Source organism: Rhinolophus sinicus, chromosome 14 (assembly GCF_057876585.1).
Source record: "Rhinolophus sinicus isolate RSI-liver-muscle chromosome 14, RSI-T2T, whole genome shotgun sequence".
NCBI lineage: Eukaryota > Metazoa > Chordata > Mammalia > Chiroptera > Rhinolophidae > Rhinolophus > Rhinolophus sinicus.
In genome coordinates, this window is record NC_142514.1 from 122,455,484 (window position 1) to 122,479,156 (window position 23,673).

At 36.5% G+C, this 23,673-nt stretch overlaps 1 protein-coding gene across 6 annotated transcripts in view; it reads left to right on the forward strand.

The window, feature by feature from the left end:
• Nucleotides 1-23,673, forward strand: part of MTMR2 (myotubularin related protein 2) — a 96,301-nt gene that overhangs the window by 36,239 nt on the left and 36,389 nt on the right. For 2 of the 6 annotated variants that reach the window (XM_088791498.1, XM_088791499.1), the window contains 3 exons: nucleotides 4,078-4,180; nucleotides 18,802-18,873; nucleotides 20,215-20,290. In XM_088791498.1, coding sequence (XP_088647624.1) covers nucleotides 18,850-18,873; nucleotides 20,215-20,290 — 100 coding nt within the window. In that variant the 5' untranslated portion in view covers nucleotides 4,078-4,180; nucleotides 18,802-18,849. Of the gene's footprint in view, nucleotides 1-4,077; nucleotides 4,181-18,801; nucleotides 18,879-20,214; nucleotides 20,291-23,673 lie in introns of all 6 variants that reach the window. The other 4 variants (XM_088791497.1, XM_088791500.1, XM_088791501.1 and 1 more) reach the window with 3 other exon arrangements.

The window sequence follows — 23,673 nt, forward strand, 5'->3', positions numbered from 1 at the left end:
CAAAATATACTTTATGAGGTATTAATTGCTGTATCACTTAGAATTGTGTCTGGTTACACAGAATATAAAACACCATTACAGTGATTTTAAAAATTCAACTCCATTTATTTTATGTAACAAAAATTTCCTTAGTGCAGTTGTTGGTGTGGATTTGGCTGTTCAGTGATATGAGGACTTTGTGTTCTGCCTAGTGTTGGCTCCCTGTCCTGAGCAAGCCAGCATGTCGGTCATGCTTACACGATGGCTGCAGTGTTTCTAAGTTCTATATTCTTGTTCCAGGCAAAAGAAAGTGGGAAAGGTTTAGGGCTACCCAGCTGTTTCTGCTCCCCTTTATTAAGAAAAGATTCCAAAACCATCAGCAGACTTCCTTTTATATCCCATTGACCAAAATTGTGTCACATGGTTCTCTGGCCACAAGGGAGCCAAAAGCAAGCATGTCATCTTGGGCTGTGCACAGACTATCCTGATCAAAGTCACGGAAGAAAGAGGTACAAATTATCTATCGATCGATATAGATATATAGATATGTGTGTGTGTGTGTGTGTGTGTGTGTGTGTGTACGGAGTAGGCAGCAAACACTATCTCAAAGTATGGTGCCTAAAGTTTGTTTTACTTGTTATTTTAACGCAGATAGCATTTAATTAATTAGAAGTTGGTTACAACAATAAAAGGGAAAGAAATAAAACATTCTGCACCTCTTAATTTCTCTTTCCTTACATTGTAAAACTAGATAATAGGGTTTTTTATGACTGCTCTTTTGTATAATATAGGTTATTGGATATAAACATAGAACAATCAAAGTCATACTTTGAAATAGTTAATAAAAAAAGAGATGTTTACGTTTGAAAAAGTATTTATTGTTCCCACTGGAATACCATTTTCATCCACTTAAGTGAACTTCTTTTGGGAGAAATGATTTTCATATTTTATAAATATGTAAAAACATTTGTAGATGGCATGATATTATATATGGAAAACTCTCAAGACTAACAAAAAGCTGTTAAAACTAATAAACAAATTCAGGAAATTTGAAGGATACAAAATCAACATGAAGAAATCATGATGAAGAAAATGCATTTCTATATGCTAACAATAAAGTCTCCAAAATAGACATTAAAAAAAGAATTCCATTGCAGTCACATCAAATAGAGTGAAATATTTAGGAATAAATTCAACCTAGGAGGTTAAAGACCTGTACAAGGAAAATTATAAAACAATCATGGAAGAAATTGAAGGAAGACTCAATCAATAGAAAGTTATCCCATGTTAATGGATTGGAAGAATTAATCTTGTTAAAATGTCCATGCTACCCAAAGTCATCTACAGATACAGTGCATTCTTTATGAAAATTTCAATGGCATTTTGTACAGATAGAAAAACAATCCTAAAAACAGTATGGAACCACAAAAAACCCCAAATAGCTAAAACAATCTTGAGCACAAAGAACAAGACTGTAAGTATCATACTTCCTAACTTCAAACTGTATCACAAAGCTATAGTTATCAAAGCAGTATGGTATTGGCAGGAAAAAAACAGACCCATAGACCAGTGGAATAGAATAGAGAGCCCAGAAATAAGACTACACGTATGTGGTCAACTTATCTTTGAACAGGGTGTCACAAATACACAGTGGGGAGAAGATAGATCTTGAATAAATGGTGTTTGTAAAAGGATATCTGCATGCAAAAGAATGAAATTGGACCCTTATGTTACACCATACACAAGAATAAACTCAAAATGGATTAAACATTTAAATGTAAGACCTGAATCTGTGTAACTCCTGCAGGAAATCTTCTTGGCATTGGTCTTGAGAATGTTTTTTTGGATTTGATACCACTAGCATAGGTAATGTAAGCAAAATAAACTAGCAGGATTATAGCGAACTAAAAAGTGTTTTCACAACAGAGGAAACAATCAACAAAATGAAAAAGTGCCCTTCAGAATGGGAGAGTATATTTTCAAACTATATATCTGATAAGGGAGAAAAGAGGAGATATTGATCAAAAGGGACAAGTTTTCAGATATAAAGTGAATAAGTTTTGGGGACCTAATTAATGTATGGTAAAGCATGGTGACCATAGTTAGTAATGCTGTATCCTTCACTTGAAATCGCCAAGAGAGTGGATCTCAAATTCTCTCAATACACACAGACACACACACACACACACACACACTCACTCACACACTCACATAGTCACACTCACACACTCACACTCACATGATGACTACCATGTTCCCCGAAAATAAGACTGGGTCTTATATTAAATTTTGCTCCAAAAGACGCACTAGGACGTATTTTCAGGGGATGTCTTATTTTTTCATGTACAACAATCTACATTTATTCAAATACAGTCATATCATCTTCCTCTGGAACATCGTCATAATGTACTAAATGCGTCCCTCTGGCTGAAGATGTCAACTGGGGCTATTTTCGGAGTAGGTCATATTTTCGGGGAAACAGTCTGCAAGGTGTTGGATGTTTTAATTAGCTGGATTGTGGTAATTATTTCACAATGTATACATATATCAAAATACCATGTTGTAGACCTTATATATACTTTTTATTTATTAATCATACTTTAATAAGCTGAATAATACCAAAAATGAAGTGACAATTCCTTTTGGTGGAAATGATTTTCACATTGTATAAATAATAGTTTTTGTTATAGGCAGGTTTATGGTGGACAAATTTTAAAATGAAAATGTTCTTTAGTATCACAACATCCAGATGGATTATTTCATCAAAATCCAATTAAAAAATTTTGATGTTTGGTGTGAGGAAGACTTTTGATATATTGGGAATGAAGCTTTAGAAAAACATATATTTTAATCTTTAATTCAAAGTGGCCGAGATTTTTTCCACCATTGATTTAACTTAAGTAATTTTAACTTTCTTTTACTGATAAAAGGAAATGATGTAAATAATTCAGTTTGTGACATAGTTATATTGACACTGTGGGGTTTTTTTGTTTTTTGTTTTTGTCACTGTTTTTGAATTTAACATGATACATATTAACAGTATACACAGGCACTGAAGTAGATTTTGTGGAACATAAAGACATAATCTTCCCTCTTGGGGTACTTGAAATTTAGTTGGTGAGACAAAATATATACTTGAGATCAATAAACAATAAAAGGCAGTATGTGATCAGGTATCAAAAGTTCTACAGGAATTTAAGAGAATAAAAGTAGAGAGTGAGGTGGAAGAAGTGGGTGTTTAAGATAGGCTTGTTTAAAGTATAGAATTTGATTTGGTGGGAAAGTACAAGGTATAAACACATCTTTCCATCTTTATCTTCTGCTCTTGTGTTCATCCAGCCCTGTTGAACTATTTGTAGTTTCTCAAATGTTCTGTGCCCTTTGATAATTCTGTACCTTTGCACTGCTTTGTGTTTGTTTGATTTTGGAATCCTTTACTTGTTTGTCAGCCAGTCTTTCAAGACTCAATTGAGACGTCGCCTCTGTGAAGTTTTCTCTGAAATTTCTGGGTGGGGAGTTAGTTGCTTCGTTTACTTTTCTCCCGTAGTGCATGTTTCTCTCTCTCTCTCTCTCTCTCTCTCTCATTCTCTCTCTCTCTCTCTCTCTCTCTCTCTCTCTCTCTCTCTCTCTCTCTCTCTCTCCCCCTCTCTCTCTCTCTCTCTCTCTCATCAGAGTCATTATTGCATTGCACCATTTATTTACTTGGCTGTCCCTGCCACACACTTGTGAGCTTCACGAACATGAGGATTATGTCACTTTTATCTTAAATCATAGTGTCTGGTGTAATGGTTTTGCACCCTGGACCACTCAGTGAATGTTCATTGGATGAATGATTGGATGAGTTGGATAAAAACAATTAGCCGGGAATGTATTCATGAGTTCTGGGGATGTCGCCAGAGTGAGAATGGATAATAAAAACACTTAACCCTGCAGGAATAGAGAGTTGATGATTTATCAGTATTTGGAGATAAGACTGAATAGGATAGGACTAGTTGACAATGGAAGTTTTAATAAATAATGGAGTTATAGTTAAAGAGTCTGAAATTTGTTTTTTAAAACCCCCATTTTTCAAACATACCATGCTTTTGTATCTTGTAGTGCATCTACTTCTCATTCAGAGAATTCAGTGCATACAAAATCAGCTTCTGTTGTATCGTCGGATTCCATTTCAACTGCAGACAACTTTTCTCCTGATTTGAGGGTATGTATACTGTTTCCTAAGTTCTGATGAAGTATTTTCTGTTTGCTTTTTGTGGCCAACACTATCAATATAACCTTTAACTAAGTAAGCGGGAGCTATTGATGGAATATTCTCAAAGACTGCGCTTAGTTTTTATAAAATATCCCAGAACAAGCAAACAAATTTGGGATTGTTATTAATTTGTAAGAGAAACATGTGTAATTCATCTGTAAGTTTGATAACTTTTAAGTTGCTTGCCAAAAGATAATTAATGAATTTCATTGTGGCCTAAAAGATTTTCGTGATTACTCCCATAGTGATAGCTAACATTTATCAAGTATTTACCATGTGCCAAGCATTGTTTTAAGTGCTGTGATGAAATATATCTCTTGTAATATTTCTACCAATTCTGTGAAGTAGAGACTATTACCATCACCATTCTACAGATGATAGTCACTCATAGATTAGTAACATGTCCCAGATCGCATAGCTAATACATTCTATTGCTAGTATTCTGGCTCATGCAGCCAAGTTCTGGAGCTGAGTCACTTAAATAATGTGCTGTAGTTGCTACACATCTCATTATAGTTTGTAAGTATTGCTCTATTAAAGGTCTTGTTGCTATGAAATTAACCACATCAGCAATATCCTATTGGTACATTTTTGGATTCATTTGCTTTTCTACAATTGCGTGTCTATGAAAGATGGAGAAAATTCATTTCATGTGTGGTGCTAACCCTTAAACCTTACCTCAGAATCTTTTTATTCTGCTCAAGTGGCTGCATTCTCAGTGGTTACACTTTCACAATTTTAATTAAAGCATTGTTTTCATTAATGAAGTTGTTTACAGTTAAGCATATATTGAGAATATCTTTTTGGTGTGTTTCATTTTTAAAACATAATCCAACAAATACATGTAAGTAGACAGGTTAGCAACATCTGTAAAGGCTTCTAGTATTTGTCATTACCTTTTGTGAAGTATCATAAAATACTAGATTGGGTATAGCATGACTTTAAGCATCACTGAAAATGGTAAAGATTTATCTGGATATATGGTTTGCTAATTATGAATATATGTTTTGCTAATGATTTGCAGAATATCATTAGCTATTATCTTGAAGCTTTTTTCACAATAAAATACTCTTTTTCCCCTCCTTCTCCTTGTGCTGTACTCTGTGGAGGGATGAGCTGTGCATAGCTCACACTCAGGAGTGGGGATTTATGCTCTACCTTATTGAGAGTGGAGCATCTATATACATTTTCTTGTAACTTTTCTGCATGGGAGATTTGTCTCTTCTCTCTCATGCATGCAATTGCTTATTTAGATCAGTTTAGACCCCTGGATATTTATTTTATATTTTGGATTACAATCCACTACTACTTTGTTGCTCCTCATACCGTTCCAGCTCCAGATCTCCAAATTGGGACTTTTTAAGTCAGATCTTATGTTCTTCCTACATACCGCCATCATTGTGGTGTTTTGGTTTGGGATTTTTTTTTTTTCCTCCCCTCTCTTAATACTCTTCTTTACTTTCTGGCAGTACAAAATGTTCCAGACTCATCTTGTACCAGTTCTAGAATCATCCATCCATTTCTCATGTACTCTAAGTTTCTTATATTGGAGGATGGTATTTGAAACCGAGATCTGGGTACTTGCTTTCTTTTTTCTTTTCTTTCTTTTTTTTAAACCAAAAAACGAAAAGGTAACAAAGTACCTTTATTTTCCTTCTGAAGCAAAAGATCATTTGCATGCTTTCTATTTGGAGATAATATTGTGGGTAGGGTGATCATATATGCAAGTTTGTCCAGAGTAAACTTATTTTATGCCTGTTGTTCCTTCAGGTTTACTATTAGATATAAAAATAGCCTAAATTGTTGACTGTCTTAGCACTAGGGTCCCAAGGGAATCTGTTGAATTTATTTTATACATCAGCTCCATGACTGCAGGAATTATCCTCGTTAGTGCCATATTAATTTAGCATCTTTTACACCTTTATGGGGCCCTCAGAAAATTTTTATTAGATGAAATGTGTTAAATGTTAAATTAGGGAGAAGATAGTTTGGGGCAACAAAGGTTAATTGTACTTTCCATAGTAATGTACTTAAAGGGGCACAGGAGAAAAGGAAACTAACATTAGGCTTCCTGTTGCCTGTTTTCTCATTTTTAAAGATATCTTTGATTGTTAGATATATCTTTGCTTGAATCATAGTCTTTTTTTCTTGTGGGTGGGAGATGAATAACATTACCTTAAATGTTATGAAAAATGCAGGGGTGGCTGGTTAGCTATGTTGGTTAGAGGGTGGTGCTAATAACACTAAGGTTGCCAGTTCGATCCCTCCATGGGCTACTGTGAACAGCGTCCGCCTTAAAAAAAAAAAAAAAAAAAATTTCAAATATAAATTGCTCTTTTCAGGAGGAAGGATGTGCTTCTAATAACTGAAAAAATATCTAGTCTGCTACTGTGATAAACATTTATACATAACTCATCTCATTTAACTTTCACAACAATCCTGTGAGACAGATTTTATTACCTCATTTAACCCATGACAGACCTGATATTCAGAAGACCTGATATTAATTAAACCATGGGCTTAGAGGCACACAGCTAGGGGTTGCCCTTATTTGGTCATATTCCTGTATAGCATGTTACCCTGAAAGACTGTCTTTCCATGATTTTGCTGTTAAGTTTTTTCAATTGTGAAGTGAGATTTTCTTAATTAACAAGAATATCTTTAATACATTTTTGAGGTGCAAATAGCAGTTTTAAATATAACTTCTTTAATAAATGAGAATTGCTTTTTCTAAATATTCAGAAAAGAGAGGCTTTGCAATAAAATTTTATCTTCCCCTCCTCAATTTTGTTAATTGATGATATTTTGCTTTTAGTATTTATACCTTTAGCCGCCATAAAATTGTAGTGTTCTAGTTAATTATAGATAGAACTAACCACAGACAGCTATGTGTTACTTTTTGACTGACCATGGTTTGGCTGTGTGTGTGAGATGAGGGGCATGGTTTTGAAAAACCATCCTTCACAGATTTGGTTAACCTCTAGGCTTTGAGTTCTCCCTATAGCCTCGTGTTTATCCCTGCCCTACGCCTCAACGTTTTATAAGTTCCTTTAGTAACAACAGAAAACTCAATACATTGAAAAGCTAATCCAATTTCATTGAAAATGTTAAATTGTATAAATTTTCTGCTACCCATGCCATGCAGTGACACTTTCCAGAAAGGATAGTGTCTTAGTAGATTAACAGCTCAATGTGAAAGCTTCTGTTAAGGATTTCTTATGCAAACAAAATTTGTTGTGTCTGCAACCAGTAAAGCAGAAAGGAAAATCAGTGGGAGTAGGGAGCTATTCTAGATATCTTAAACTTGTATTTTTCCAAATGGAATTCTATTTGTATTACTTTTCACCTTGTTAGCCTTATTTCCACCTTGTTGTGGAAAAAGTTATATACAGATATAATCCAGCAGACATATTTTCTGAAAAATTGAGCACAAATTACAGCTTGGTAAATTGGATCATGCTACATCAGTGACATAATTGTGGAGTGTTTTTCTTTGCTTCATTTGCTCTTCACGTGGCAGTGAAACCTTTTTACTTTCATTTAAAAATCTTTAAAAAAAAAGAATCCTTTCATATAGAGGTTTTTTTTGGGGGAGTTTATATTGTTGGAAGATTTTTTATTAGTTTCAGGTGTACAAAACAACATAATGATTAGATACTTATACACCTCACAAGGTGATAGCCTTAAGCAGTCTACGTACTACCCATATGACACCTTACACAGCTCTTTCAATACCATTGACTATATTCCCTGTGCTGTTCTTTACATCCCGTGACTATATATTTATATATTTAATTATAGTTGACATTCAATATTATTTTATATTACTTTGAAGTGTACAGCCATACAGAGTTTTTAATGATGCAAATTGTTATTTTTTAATTGGCAATTTTAAACATTAGGCTTTCTTTAATAAGAACATATTTTTAAAGTTTGACATTTGGTGGAACTGAGAACCTAGGGAACTTGTGTCTGGATGGTTTATTTGCTGACGAACAATAAATTCCATGAAATTTTAAATTCATAAATTCCAGAATTTTAAAATTCAAATGCATAGCTCTATTAATTTATAAAGTGTAATTTGTATGACATTGGGCTTTAATTAAAGTATGTTTTCTAAATGGTGGTGATTAAAAGATAAATTAAGTCAAACTATGTAGTATTTCCTTTCCATTGTGACGCTTACGAAATGGCACTTAAACCAAGGTATTAAAATGGAATTGTATTTTATATCTTTTTTCTTTTTATTTTAGAAGGTCTGTTTGATCTCAGAATATATATATTATAATTTATATATAGATATATATATATAGTATATGAGATAAAAGTTACAATATTTTGGATTTTGTTCTTAACCATTTACCCTTATTTTGAAATATTTAATAAGCTTAATCAAGTAAATGTGATTATCCCTTCAAAATTTGTGTTACATTATTCATATTTTCTTTATGAACCAAAGACCAGAGGATTATTTCTTATCTAGAGTATGTCCATGAATGTAATATTGACATGTTCTGAAAGTGTGCACATCTAGTCAGAATGAGTTAAGGCTCATAGAGCAGATATTAGGTAGACAGTGAACAGTGTCTGTTACACATAACTGTTTCAATAGCCAAAGGAAAAATGACTGAAGTTGGCACTTATTCATGATCAACACCAACATCTCTCATAACTTCAACTCTTAAGAACCTAGAAACTGAAAAAGCATACAGCTTTAGCCAGATAGAGGATATCTATCAAAACTCTACAGTAAAGCCTCATGCTTAATGTGGAAATGTTAGAAGCATTTCCTTTAAACTTAGAAACACAATGATTACTATCACCACTTTTATTCAACATTAGCTAGAAGTCCTAGCCAGTAAAATGTGAAAACAATAGATAAGAAATGAAAGGAAAAAACAAAACTTTTATTATTTACAAATGATTGTCTATATAGGAAATTTAAGAAAAATCTATATGCAAATTGTTTCTGGAAACAAGATAACTTTAAAAAGATAAATCATATTTCTGTACCATAGCAAAAATGTTTAGGCAGTGTGATTTTAGAAAGATTCCAGTAATAAAAGCAATGAATTTACATTATTTGGGATAAGTCTAATAAAAGATATGCAAGAACTTTTTGGTGAAAGTTATATATTTTATTAAAGAACATAACAATATCTAAGTAGATGAGTAGACAGAATAGCCTGGAGATGTCGTGTATTTTTAGTATATCTGTTAATTCAATGTAATTTCAAACCAAATTTGAAAGTTTGTCTTGCAGAACTTGGGAAGCTGATCATAAAACCTATATGGAAAGATAAAAGATCAAGATTACCTAAGAGGGAAAATGAAGAGGGGAGATTTACTTAATCAGATATAAAGCTAAAGTAATTAGAACAGGAATAGATCAGTGACAGTTTAGGAACAGAATGATATTTGCTGGAACTTGTATGTGACAGAGATGATATAACAAATCAGTAGGGAAAGAATAAACAATTTTGTAATCACTGTTGTGTTAGCCATGTTGAAACCAAAAAAGAAGTTTGGTTCCTAATTCACACATACACAAAAATTGAATTCATTGGTTTAAAAACTAAAATTTCAAAAATCAAAATTTTTAAATTTTAGAAGAAAATAAAATATTACGTGTGTCAGGAAGGAATTTTTAAATACGACCCCAAAATATTAACCGTAAAAAGAAAAGGTTGTTTTTATTGTGAACTAAAAAATAAACAGGTTTTATAAAAAAATTTTTTAAAAGTTTTATTGTGCTAACATAGTGAGTAAGGACCTCCTCTTGTTTATTTGATTACTGTTCATCCGCCCTCTCTCAAATTAAGCGCTACAAAGCCAGGAACCTTCGTTATATTCCTAGTGCATTGAATAGTGCCTGAATGAGTGTGACATCAAAGCTATTTTGTACTTGTAGTCAGTTATATCCTCAAGCTCCATGGGGCACTGGGAACATTTGCCCTCCTATTTGCTGTATTTAATTGGTGGAAAAGTTTGAGGAGCACTCCTAAGTGACTGAAACTTGAAACCACTTGCCAGCTACATTTGGGAAATTAAAGAGGGAAATTCTGTGTTTTATTCATAGTTCCAGATTAAATCTGTGCATTTATTCACTAATTCACTGCACTTTCTTGAAATTTCCTGACTGTTCTAGGAAAAAAGGGTCCAGAAAGATTGGTCTCTGCCAGCATGAAGCTTAGAGTAGTGGGAAAGAGGTTAGCAAGTCAGTTATATTGTATGATAGATACTATGATGAAATATCTATACCTGGGAGCAGAGAGACTTCTAAAGCCGTCTACGCTATAAGTAAGGTGCTACTACCTTTGAAAATACTTACAAGAAAATATTTGGAGGCCATTTACAAAAACAAGAGTTTAAAGAAAAACTATTGAGAAAAAAAGAATATTACTGTAAGCCCCTTGAGGGCAGACATATCTGTCTTGTTTACTATTGTATCCTTAGAGCTTATTCTCAAATGTAGAAGGTGCCCAGGAAAAGTTTGTTGGCTGAATCAGTGGAAGAGAATGAGAAATACTAAGTTATTTTCCCTTTTATCAAATGTCGTATCTTTGGAAAAATGCCCGTTTCCCCTTTTACTTTCCATTCTTAATTGTCCCCTATTTCTTATGTCTGATAGTCGTGCCTTTCTCTTGCTCAGCTAATGCATTTACCAGGCTTCTCTTCCTCTGACATCACTTTCATAATGTGATAGCCCTGTTTAAAAATTCTTCAAGAGGACCTCTGTTTCTTATAGTAGAAAGTGCAGACTTCTAAGCGTTGTGTTTAGGGTTTTTCATGTTTGGTCCCATCACCACTATCACACTGTATCTGCAACTGTTCCCAAACCCTCTCTAGTTAGGGTTTCTTCTCATAGTCCCTTAAACATAATGTGCTCATTCCCACTTCCACTCATGCTGACTCACACATCTGGAATATACTTCCTTTGCTCTTCAGTGAAACAAATCATGGCCAGCCTGTTAATCATAGACTACTTAGCCCCATCTCTGACCCTTCTAGCCTATTATGATATTATAAAATAAATAAAATTCTTTTGTGAGATATTTAGATAAAAGTCTTGAGAGAGGGTACAATGTTGAAAAAAACTTAGAAGAAAGTATATGAGGAAAATTTGGAAGAAAGTAAGCAGTCACTAATTTATCTTCTTCATCAAAGGGCCACCAAAATCCATTTGAAAATGTTCACAGTTGCCTCGTTTCCATTCTTAATCGGGAAATGACTTCAGTCTAAACTCTCATGATTTCCATTTTACTAAAACTTTTCTCTTCAAAGTTACCATTAACTAACTCTCCTTTGTAAAATTTTGTCTTTTATAATAACATTGAGAGTTTTTTTGTTTTTGTTTTGTTTTTTTTTTTTTTTTACTATAAAACTCTCAAAGTAATAAAAAATTTATGGCAAATAGAAATAGGAATAAGGAAAAAGTTAAATTACCAGTACTTCTACTACTTTATTACTCTCTTAGTATTTGGTATACAGAAACTCTTTCTTAAAAATTTCTACTTAGAACTTTTATAATTATAAGGTTGTGTATCAGAGTAATGACACATGTAAAGGGTTGATTTGAAAAAATATATATGTGGATATAATGTGTTAAAGCTGCTTGAATGTTGCAGATAAGGAGGGGAGATGAGTCTAAAATGCTGACTACAGGTTTCACACCTGGCTACAATTTATGGTTCACTTCTTTTCTATCTGACGGCCCCTCCTTTCTGTACTTTGCTGTTCTTCAGCTAAACGAGGTGACGCTAAAGTGTCTTTCATCCGTGACTCCCTAATCCCCCTTGTCCCTTTTTCCTTCTGGTCCTTCTTTCTCATGGCTTCAGCCATCATCTCTTTATGGATGATTCCCACATCTTCATCTCTGGTCCTGATCTCTTTCTCAGCCCCTGATCCATCATATCAGTTGCTTGCGATACAGTTACACGAGGATGCTGTCATGTCATGATCGTAGTCTCAGTACAGTCATACATCTGTTCAAGTTCAACAAGGTGTATGGCGCCTTGGAAAAGCGCTTAATTTCTGCAAGGGTCAATTACGCCACTTATAAATGGGAACAAGAACACTACTCTCCCAGGGGTATTATGAGCACTAAATGAATAATGGTCTTTTGAAAACAGTGCATTAACTGGGCCAGTTCATCATGACATTTTCCTTGGTTTGAGGCGAAATGAAAGTAATTGAGACTATTTTATCTATCTACCTGTCTACTTTTCTTTTGGTTTTGGCAGATACTCTGTTATGAGCCATGCTTTATTGGGAAGGACTGTTCTTTATCCCAAGACTATATCATTCTAATTTTGGGTTTTAAAAATCTTCTTTCTTTTATGAAATGATGTTGCTAATAGATGGTAGTTGTCCTGTGATTATTTTAATGTTCTCAGTTATTAAAAAAAAAATTAAAAAGCTGCAGCGCTATGTTATTTCCTCCTCATCCCCACAGTTTCTTCTGTTTACATCTTGTATTAGTGTGGTACATTTGTTATAATTGAACCAATATAATACATGATTATTAATTAAAATCCATAGTTTTTACATTAGAGTTTACTTTTTGTCTTGTACATTCTGTGGGTTTTAACAAATGTATAATGACATGTTTCCACCGTTACCATGTCATACAGAATAGTTTCGCTGCCCTAAAATCCTCTGTGCTTCACTGATTTGTCTCCCTCCCTCTCTCTGAACCCCTGGCAACCACTGATCTTTTTACTGTCTCCATAGTTTTGCCTTTTCCGAAATATCAGAGTTGGAATCATCGAATACATAGCCAGATTGGCTTCTTTCACTTAGCAATACACTTTTAAGATTTCGCCATATCTTTTTGTTGCTTGATAGCTCATGTCTTTTTCATCACTGAACAATATTCCTTTGTATGGATGTACCTACCCCAGTTTGTTTATTCATTCACCTACTGAAGGACTTTTGGTTACTTCCAAGTTCTGGCAGTTATGAACAGCTTGCATTTTAAGATTCAAATTTGAAAGTTTTCTTGATATTAGGTGTATTCATTTCCTAGGGCTTCGGTAACAGAGTACTGCCAACTGGATGGCTTAAAACAACAGAAATTTATTCTCGCACAGTTCTGGAGTGTGATATTGTGATATAATAGGAAATACATATTTTGGTCTCCATCCTTAGCTCCTGGCCAGAGCTCCTTCCTAAAACCTTTGTAATTTCTTAAGTGATAAGAGCCACAGGAGCATCGTGTTATATTTGATTTTTGCCGGTGGCTCCTGAAGCACTTCCAGAGTGATAAAAGTGAAAGGAGTATCTCTTGTTATTTGTAACACCCCCCTTTAAACCACAGGTGAGTTTGTGTTAACGAGGTGACTTTTGGAAAGCCCCTAAGGACAGGGCTGGTTGTCAGGGGAACCACCCTTGTGATTAGAGGTTTGGGACTCTCAGCTCCCCTCGCATCCCCCTGGTGGGGATGGGTGCTGGAGGTTAAGTTGCTCAATAATGGCCAATGATTTAATCAATCATGTCTAAGTAGTGAAGCCTTTATAAAAACACCCAAACTGAAGAATTTTGGAGAGCTTCCGGATGGGTGAACACTTTGAGGTGCTGGGAGGGTGATGTCCCCAGAGAGGGCTTGGAATTTCCATACACCCTCCTGCCCCATACTTTGTGCTATACAGCTCTTCCATCTAGCTGTTTCTGAGTTGTATTTATTATGATAAACTGGTAAATGTAGGAAAGTTTCTGAGTTTTGTGAGCCATACTAGCAATTTATTGAATCTGAGGAGGGGTTGTGGGAACCCCTGATTGTTGGATGGTTGGTCAGAAGTACAGGTGACAGTCTGGGACTTGAGATTAGTATTTGAAGTGGGGAGCAGTCCTGTGGAACTGAGCCCTTAACTACCGTGTTTCCCCGAAAATAAGACCTAGCCAAACCATCAGCTCTAATGCGTCTTTTGGGTCAAAAATTAATATAAGGCCCGATCTCATTTTACTTTAAGACCAGGTCTTATACTAATTTTTGCTCCAAAAGATGCATTAGAGCTGATGGTCCGGCTAGGTCTTATTTTCGGGAAAACATGGTACGTGGGGTCTGTACAAATTCTGGGTGTTACTGTAGGATACCCAATTGGTGTCTGCCATGAACTGGAGAATTGCTTGGTGTGGAAAAACCCACACGTCTGGTATCAAAAGTATTGAGAGTAGAGTGTAGAAAAACAGTATTTTTTCTTTCAGGAGGCTAGTAATCTAAAATCAAAGTGTTGGCAGGGTTTGTACCTTCTGAGGACTCTGAAGGAGAATCTGTGCCACACCTCTGTGGAGGTGTAAAACACAACTTTCCTCCCACCTTCAAAGTTCTTTTAGCTGGGCTAATAGTAAAATTTAACAGAGACAGATTAACAGGAGAAAATATCTGAAGTTTATTTTATGGATGTACCAGGGTGCCAAAAAAACTGTATACACATGACTTGTATTCATCTTTTATTATCGGTATATATTGAGTATAACAATTTTAATACAGTTGTTTCCTTTCTTAAAATGTGAACACGTTTTTTTGGCACTCTCTGTACACTCGGAGTGTCCTAAGAATGAGAACCAGAGAGCCATCGGGCAGTTAAAGTTTATGTGCAGTTCTGGAGCCAAGGGGCCAGGGTGGTGGGGGTGGTTGTAGTGTGGACTTCAAAAGGCCGGAAGGTGATTCACAGGGAGATGAAACAGCAAGTGTTTGGTAAGTAAATGTTTGCTGGGCCATCTTTAACAATGGGACGCAGAGAGGACTTTGAACAGAAGGGCCTTGCTAGAGCCCTCTCTGTCTGTCACACATCAGCTCATATTAAACTATAGTTACCTGTGATGAGATCTCCCTTCCTGGAACAGGTCTCTGTCTAAATTCCTTTAGGCAGGTAAGGGGGGTGGCGGGATCAAAGGTTCTTTCTGAGTCTTTTGTTCGTTAATAACTAGCATGAAACAGTCTCCCAAAAGGCATATTTCGGGGTGGCAAACTCTGCTTCCCTGACCTCCATCCTAACTGCTGGTGAAGGTCAACAGTCCTTGATTTTTCTTGGTTTGTGGATCCACCTCTTTACATGGCATTCTCCCAGTATCTCTGTGTCTTCACAGGGCTGTCTTCTTTTAAGGACAACAGTCATGTTGGATTAGGGGTCCTTATCTTAGCTAATTATATCTGCAATGACCCTATTTCCAGATCAGGTCGCATTCTGAGGTACTGTCAGTTAGGACTGCAACCTATCTTTATTGGGTGAGGGGGCGGGGGCAGAGGGGGCTGCACAATTCAACCCATAGCATGAAGTGATGCTTTCCAGATTACTCCTCTTTAGATACTCATCCTTTTTCGTTGTTGTCGAATTTGTGATGTTATCCATCTCTTGCTAATTGTTATTTCAGCTGAAAAGCATATCCATACAAGGTCTGATCCTGTCATTGGCTGTGTTATAAAAAGAACAAGCTTCCTTGTGTCCGAACTGAGATGTGGTACTTTTTTCAAATATATAACCTGTAAGATCCATCCCAGACGCCAGTCTCTGGCTCTCCCCTGTTCAGATTTTTGTCTGTATGGTTCATTTGCCTACTTTGTGGCTTCTCACTTGTGGAAGAAAAAGGGGTTCTATGGAAAAGAACTTCGCAGGACCATCTGATTATGAATTCCTAACAGGACACTGTCATGGTGGGTAGTCACGCACTAGGCATATCACTTCTTTCTTTAGTAAAAGGCTTATCGTTGCCTTAAGCAAGCCCTGGCTGTTGTTTGTGCACATCTAGGTTAACACACCTTTCAAATTCCCCCTTTCTAACCCCTCCTTCTAAAGCGTGAGAGCATGCATGTAAACTTAACTATCCTGTAATCTGATTCCTGCTTTGCTTTCTCCACCTTCGTGTAATCTTCCTTACCCTGCCTCCTTAATTTTAAAAGCATGAAAGAAGCTGCGAAACTGTTATTCTCTGGAGCATTTGAGAGCTTGCTCCCGGGCATATGTTGTCAGTTTGGCTCATAAACTCTTATAAAGCTTCTTTAAGAGTTTGGACATTTTTTTACATCAACACAGTCAAGTTGTTTAAAAAATAGACTATAGTAAAATTGATGTAAACATACTCTTTAATAGAATTGTTCAGTGGAAAATAAATTCATTATTTTTTCCTTTACAGTTTTAGTACGTAAAGAAACTGTGGGGGATAGTTCATAACTTCTGCAGGTTCGTTTTTCCCTTTCAAGTGATTTTAATTTAGTGTTTTGCAGATTTCAGAAAAATTCTTTCCTGTTTTTCTGTCATCTGACATTTCATGTGAAAACTGACCCATAAACTTGCCAACTTCCAGATCATCATTATAGACAAGGTTTCTGAAGTCCCTTTATAGTAATTTCCTGATCAGATAGAGAGGAAGAGAAGGCAGGTAAGTTAAAGTCACATGGAAAGTTACTGAGCAGTTTGGAAATAGTTTGATAAAGAGGGCTTGGAAGACAATGGGGGAATACATCGTTGGGGAAAGAGCAAAACTGAACTGATTATATTTTAGGAATGAAAAAATAATTATACATTTGCGTGTGTGGTTTTTTTTTTTCTTTTTCCACCAGTAAGATTTTAGTGTGGTCAATAGACTTTTCTTGATAATAAGAAAAGGGTTAAATATTTATTAAATACTATCAAAGAGTAGACCTTAGATAATCTTATCTATTGATATAGCCAGAGCTCCTAAGTGGCAGAGATCTAATGTATCTGATAGGACACAGATTGGATAGCCATTTAGTAACATTATTTTGGCCCAGTAAGAGAAAAGTATTTTATATATTCCAGGGGATTTCTCCAGGAGGGGATTTCTCTCCTCCTCTCATATCTGAGAGTTATATAACTTTTTCTCCACTAAAGATATTTCCATGTGACTGCAGAAAAACCTAATGAATCAGTGTGGATTTGCTGTCTTGGTTCCCCACTCTTTTTCATTCTTTTTTCTTTGTTCTCCTATGACTGGGTTGTTTCAGAATTCCTATCCTATAACGCACTGTTTCTGTCTTCTGCCTATTCTATTCTGATGTTGATGCTCTCTCTTGCATTCTTCCTTTCAGTCATTGAATTCTTCAGCTCCTGAATTTCTGTTTGGTTCTTTTTTATGATTTCTATCTCTGTTTATTTCTGATTTTGTTCATGTATTGTTTTTCTGATTTCATTAAATTGTCTTGATTTTCTTGTAGCTCATTGAATTTCCTCAAAACATCTATTTTTTAAATGCTTTATTGGGTAAACCACAGATCTCTGTTTCTTTGGGTTCAGTTATTAGGGGATTATTATGATCCTTTGGTAATGTCATGTTTCCTTGATTCTTCGTGTTCCCTATAGTTTTGCATTGTTGTTTTTGGCATTTGAAGTAGCTGTCATCTCCTCTAATTTTTTTTAGCTGCCTTCAGGTGAGAGATTATTTTTGTTGGTTCTGCTTATTTTCTGGAGCTTTCTCTGACCTCGTATGGATACACCTGCTCCACACTTCTTTGTTCTTTTTTAAGCTGTGTGTCTTCTCTCCGTCTTACAATGGACCAAACCAGCTGCTGGTAACCTCTCTTTCGTTGTCCCAAAGGTGGCACTACAGCTCATGATTGTGGTTTTTCTCTTGTCCTCAGACCCTGGCTTTTCTGCACACACTCTCCATCTACCTGGGCTTGTTTCCACCATTGCCTTCTGGAATGTATACCAGGAGGTAGCCACAGAGTGGGGAAGGTGTGGGTTTGGCTTTTGGGGAATTGGGGGTTCTCATGGGTTAGATGAGGGGATCTTTGGGTGAGGTTTTCCCGACAGCTTATGGGTGGTCTTCCTGCTGGACTCTGGAACACAGAGAACTGCATCCCTTTAATGCTCTCTGATCGTCTTAACTGGCTGTTTCCCCAACACCTTCATGCCCCCACTCGTGGAGCCTTGCTTTGATGCTCTGGGTGCTGTGGGTGAGAGATGAGTTTCTTTAGCAGCACCCCCACAGTAGTGGTGGTAGCTGGGTGCTCACTCACTGCGCCCCCTTTCCCCTACAGGAGGGATCCCCAACCTCCTCTTCCTCTAAGTTGTGCCGCCTTGGGGGGAAAGGTGATGCTGGCAAAGTTTCTCTTACCCACTCTAATGCATCCACATTTGTGTATTTATTTTGCTCCAGTGGAGTGTTGGAACGTCTCCTTTAGAAACCTGGATTTCTATTAAGTCTTTCTCATCCATGAGTATCTGCTCATGTCAGTGTTTTCCAGGTGCCATAGCCCAGAGGGGTTGGAGTCAGTTCACAGGCTCCTGCTGGTTCCACAGCCCGTACCAGGTTCTGTCTGCCTGTGATGCACAGTGGGTGACACTCCTCCTGGGTCCCTTGGCATATGATGCTGGATTCCAGAGCTCCCACGGAAGCACTTTTATTCATGGATAGATGTTAAATTTCAAGACTTAGAGAGATTTATGGTTCTCTTTATGACATGCTGTCTCAAATATTAATCCCTCTGTATTTTTATAGTGTCCCTCAGATTATATTTATGTCATTATAGAGATATTATGTTTATTGCCATTAGATTAATGCCATTCAGACATTTATAAGGTGTCATTAAAACCTGTGTATTTTAGAGGAGAGGAACAAAGCACCATGTGAACAAGCCATTGTGAGAAGAGACAATGAAAACTTCTGTTGATGCTTCTGTTAAGTGAATAATAATTATTTCTTACATTTTAATAGTACCTTGCAAATCCCTTTATGATTCAGCTATCTCATTTCATACTCACAAACCTGTAAGGTGGATATTAATATTAATATAAATGATGAAACTAAGATTCAGAGAGGTTGGTATGGTGGAACTAAATGTTTTTTTATTTATTTTTTGGCTGGCGGGTAGTTGGGGTGGGGAAGGAACATTTTCAGTTGGATGTATGGAACTAGAGTCCAGGAATAATCTTTGCTGGCAATGTAGATTGAAGTGAGGTCATCAGGAAGGGAGTAAAGTTAGAAATAGACAAACCTCTGAGGAACAGGGAAGGTTAGGGAAAGGGAATATAAAGATCATTGAAAAAGAATGGTCAGAGAAGGGAGTTTAGCAGGCAAATGCAGATAGTGTCAAATGTAGCTAAGAGATAAAAATGAAGACTGAAATGTCCATTGTCTTTAATAATGTGGAGGTTATTGGGGAGAACGTGGGTTCCCTGGAAGGGGTTGGTTAGCTGGCAAAGCCAGATTGCAGAAAGTTGAGGAATGGATGGGAGGGGAAGAATCAGAGACAGTGAAGTTTATTGTTTGGCAGTGAAAAGGGTAGAGTGGGTAGGCTTTGGGTAGCTAGGGGGATGTATTTAGCATATAATGTGTGTGTGTGTGTGTGCGCACGCGCACGCGCTCTGGGTTGTGTCAATCCATTAGAAAACCAGGTATCTAGATGTTTCCATTCTTGGAATCCAGTGTAGCACCCTTCATAAGGTAACTTCTCAATAACAGTTGTTGATCATGATTTTAATTAATTTAATCTCTTTTTCAACAAGATTCTTTATCAACATCCAAATTCTCTAAACATTAAATCTACAGAAAATCTTGATTTTATCTGAGTTCAAATGCACTAAGGGCCTTAGGCATGGCTTAATGGAAAGAAAATGGGCTTTGTAATCCACTAAAACTGTAATTCAAATCTGGATTCTGACACTTTTTAGCTATGTGATCCTGAACAAGTTGTCACTTTTGGCCTCACTTTCCGCATCTAGGAAGAGGATAGTAACACCTACCGTTATAAGACTGTTGTAGGATTTGGTGACAAAATGTTTCAAGTGTTTTGTATATAATATGTTGTACAAAGTTGACACTCAGAAAATGCTATGTAGAAGAAACAGCATGTTATACATTCCAGCACTGAAGGTTTTATAATTTGATTTAAAGTAGCATGTGTAATATAATATAACTTTACGTAAGAACAAGCATACTTAGTTGAAATTTGAGCGAAAAATTAACGTCTGAGTAAAAAATGTTTCTTTTCTTGCCCCCTCCTCCCTTTTCTAATCCAGGTCCTGAGGGAGTCTAACAAATTAGCAGAAATGGAAGAACCACCCTTGCTTCCAGGAGAAAATATTAAAGACATGGGTCTGTAATGGTATTTTTTGTTGAATTTCCTTCTTCTTCCTGACTGCACTGACTATTCAGTACCCTCAGTATGCAGAGAACAGGCTCACTGTCCAGGACAGCTGCTGTCTGGCAGCACTCACCACGGTCAGCCTTCCCAGCAGTTAGTGTGTTCTCTCAGCCGAGGTTTAGACCTGTTTGGTTTGTACTTGGACTGCTGGGAAACATGCAAATCAAATTATATCCTGTTGCTTCTCTGCTTTGCTTTACTTTCGTTGAAAGCAGGTAGCTTTTTTTTTCTTTCTTTCTTTTTTTTTTAACTGTTGCTGAATTCTGGGAAAGAAAATTTTGTTATTTTGAATTACCACAGTAAGATATTGGGTTGCCTAAATAAAAAACATTGAATTCTCACTTTGTACAAGTAATTTTTCTTCGAACACATTCTCTCTTTTCTCTTCCTTTTTTCCTCCCCTGACTAAACACAGGCCAGTTTTTGGGTGGAAAGAATTCATTCCGTTGCAAAGCAAGCTGTTTGCAATGTAGGTGCCTTTCTTTGTCCAGCCTAAGGACTAAGTGTTAACTTATTGTATGGACTGGAAACTAGAAACAAGCATTCGAGCTCTTTTTTGTCCTCATGCTTTTACTTTAAAACACCCAGAGCTTTGGAGAAATAAGTGATTTTTTAGGAGAATAAAGTAAATGGTTTCTTAGCCAAAGTAAACACTACCTTTCATTTTATTATCAATCAGCATTTTAAAAGGACTTAGTAAATGCTTAATTTTCCCTGGCCAGGTGTCATTTCTTTGTGTAAAACCGTGCAAGCCAAAGGGGGAGCTGCCCCCAAATGGGTTGTTCTTGCTTACAGTACCTTTAGTTCTTTCACACTTAGCATATTTGTCTCTTCTTGCTCTTGACTCCTGATTGAATACCCCACATTTTCTTCCCTCCCCACCACCCCCCGTCTCTTGTACACCCTAAGCTCTTGTTCTGCTGAACTGCTTACTGAGTTAGGTGTATAGTATCGCACTGAATATTCTGCAATAGCAACAGTTATCATTATTGAGTGCTTACTGTCTCATGTTATCATCCTCACAGTAATCTTCTGAGAACGTTATTAATCCCGTTTAGTAGATGAGGAGACTAAAGCATAGGGAGATTCCCTAGGTAGTCAAGTTACAGCTAGCATTGTGACAGTTTTTCCTCTTCTGAACCTAAAGCACATGCTATGTCCACTATGATAAATGACCTTATCAACCACTTTCCTTTTACCACTTAGACTCTTTTGTTGGCTCCTCTTACTTGAATAGCATGACTTCATCCATGACCCATTTCCCTTTTTCCTCCTATGTGCTGTTTTTGTTTTACCATATCTAAATGAGTAGCTTTGCCTACCATATATTTACTAATGACTCCAAATTTATTCCTAGTGTGAACCTCTGTCCTAATGCGTATAAACAAATGCCTGTATCTTAGACACATGTCTGTGGCTATCTTATAGATAGTCCTTATAGCCAACACCTCCAAACTGAAATCATCACCTTCGTCCCTAAATTTACTCCTTTACTTTTGTTATCTCCCTCAGTTAACATTAGAAACAGATGTCCATTCAGTCAAGAAAGAAATCTGGGAGTCATACTAGACTGCTTTTCTCTGAACTCTGACATTCAATCATCGAAGGAGTCAATCTCTAAGAATTTCTTGAATTTATCTTTCCTCTCAATTTTCAGAAGCCCTAGGTATCATATTTATGTGCATCGAATTTCAGTTACCTATGAGAAACTTCCAGTGGAGATATCTAGGAAAGATATTTTAGGCTTAGGAGAGTGGTCAGGGTTGGAAGTCCATATTTTGGAATCACTAGAAATAGATATTAGTTGAAAAATGAGAGGAGGAAAACAACCCCGATATCATGTTGAGTGAGAAGAGGTCCAAGAATATAGCTTTGTTAAACATTTTACAATTACATGGTAAAAGAGGAACCAGGGAGGGAAATTGAGGAGTGGAGATTGTGGTACAATATAAATTACAGAGAGCCGTGCTATATACTTACCTTTGTCCAAAGAGGCACTTTACTTTCCTACTTCTGTATATTGGATGAGGTTCTTTCTCTGCAGGGAGTGCTGTCTCACCATCTCCACCCGTCTAAAGAACACCAGCTGTTGGGGCACAACTCCCATGCCCATGTTCCTTGAACCTTCTCTGATCCCACAGCTGAATGGACTTGCCCTTCTCTGTATCACTTAGAGTATGCTTTTGTGTGTCTCTTTTTGCACAGATTGCATGCCATCATATATTACATTTATTTGTGTCTATTTTGTATCCTTATAGATATGTACGTGTATTGATTGTCAAGGTCATTTTAGTCTACCTCACAGAAACTATTATGGATTCTTCCTCTGTGAACTCAGTGAAAATTTGAGAGAATTAGTAAATCTAAGCTCTTTTGGTACCACTAGGCAGTATTGGTATTGCAAAATTTAGAGGAATACCTAATACAGTAAATGAAATATTCTGATTCAACATCATCTATATAGACTTGCTTATTGTGCAAAAATTAAATTTAGTGTAAAGTACAGGGCTAGAGGAACCTTGAATATATTCATTCATGTAGAAAAGATGTTTGATTTTTAGTTGGCCTAATGTAAATCTGTGGCTTAGCTGTTTTTAAAAAGTTAAAGTAGTTGATGTTGGGAACAGCAACAGAATGCACCAGGGGAGTAACAGCCTCAGAGTATTGTGGCCTGGGCACATCAGCCGTCGGGGAAGCGCACACACTGCGCATTTCAGCCTTTGACACAGCAGACAGACTGCTACGTCAGTGGCATGCCGAGGTGCAGAGATTTGAATTTGTAGTCAGAGAACTGCATTCAGGTGTTCATCTTAGCAGTTACTGGTTCTGAAAACACTAGGCAATTTGTTTTACTTCTCTGAGCCGTGGTAGTCTCATCTAAAAATTGTAGGTAATTGTAGGTCTATGTTCGAGGGTTTTCATGAAGGTAGAAGGAGGTGCAAGTACTCTGTAAACTCTGAAGAAGTGCTAGGCCATCAGTGCTGGTTGTAGCTACTGTGATTTGCTCTGGGAAGGTGCCTAGTCACAGTTGCCCTCTTACTTGGTGCAAAACCTGCTAAGTGTAAATTCTCTCTTCAGAGTGACTTAGCTGCCACCAGCTTGAGGAAAAAAGGTAAAGGGGACAGAACAAAGCAGAACCTAATGATGATAATAGTAACATAGGTATAAACCATTATATTTGTATAGTACTTGCAATTTTGGGACCATTTTCATTGTATTAGCTCTTGATTTTAGGGTAAAGGGGAAGGTGTAATAAAAACATTGAACTAAAAGGGACATAACCCGTAATAGAATATAGAATAATAAGGTTCATTTCCTTGTGTAAGAAAACTGG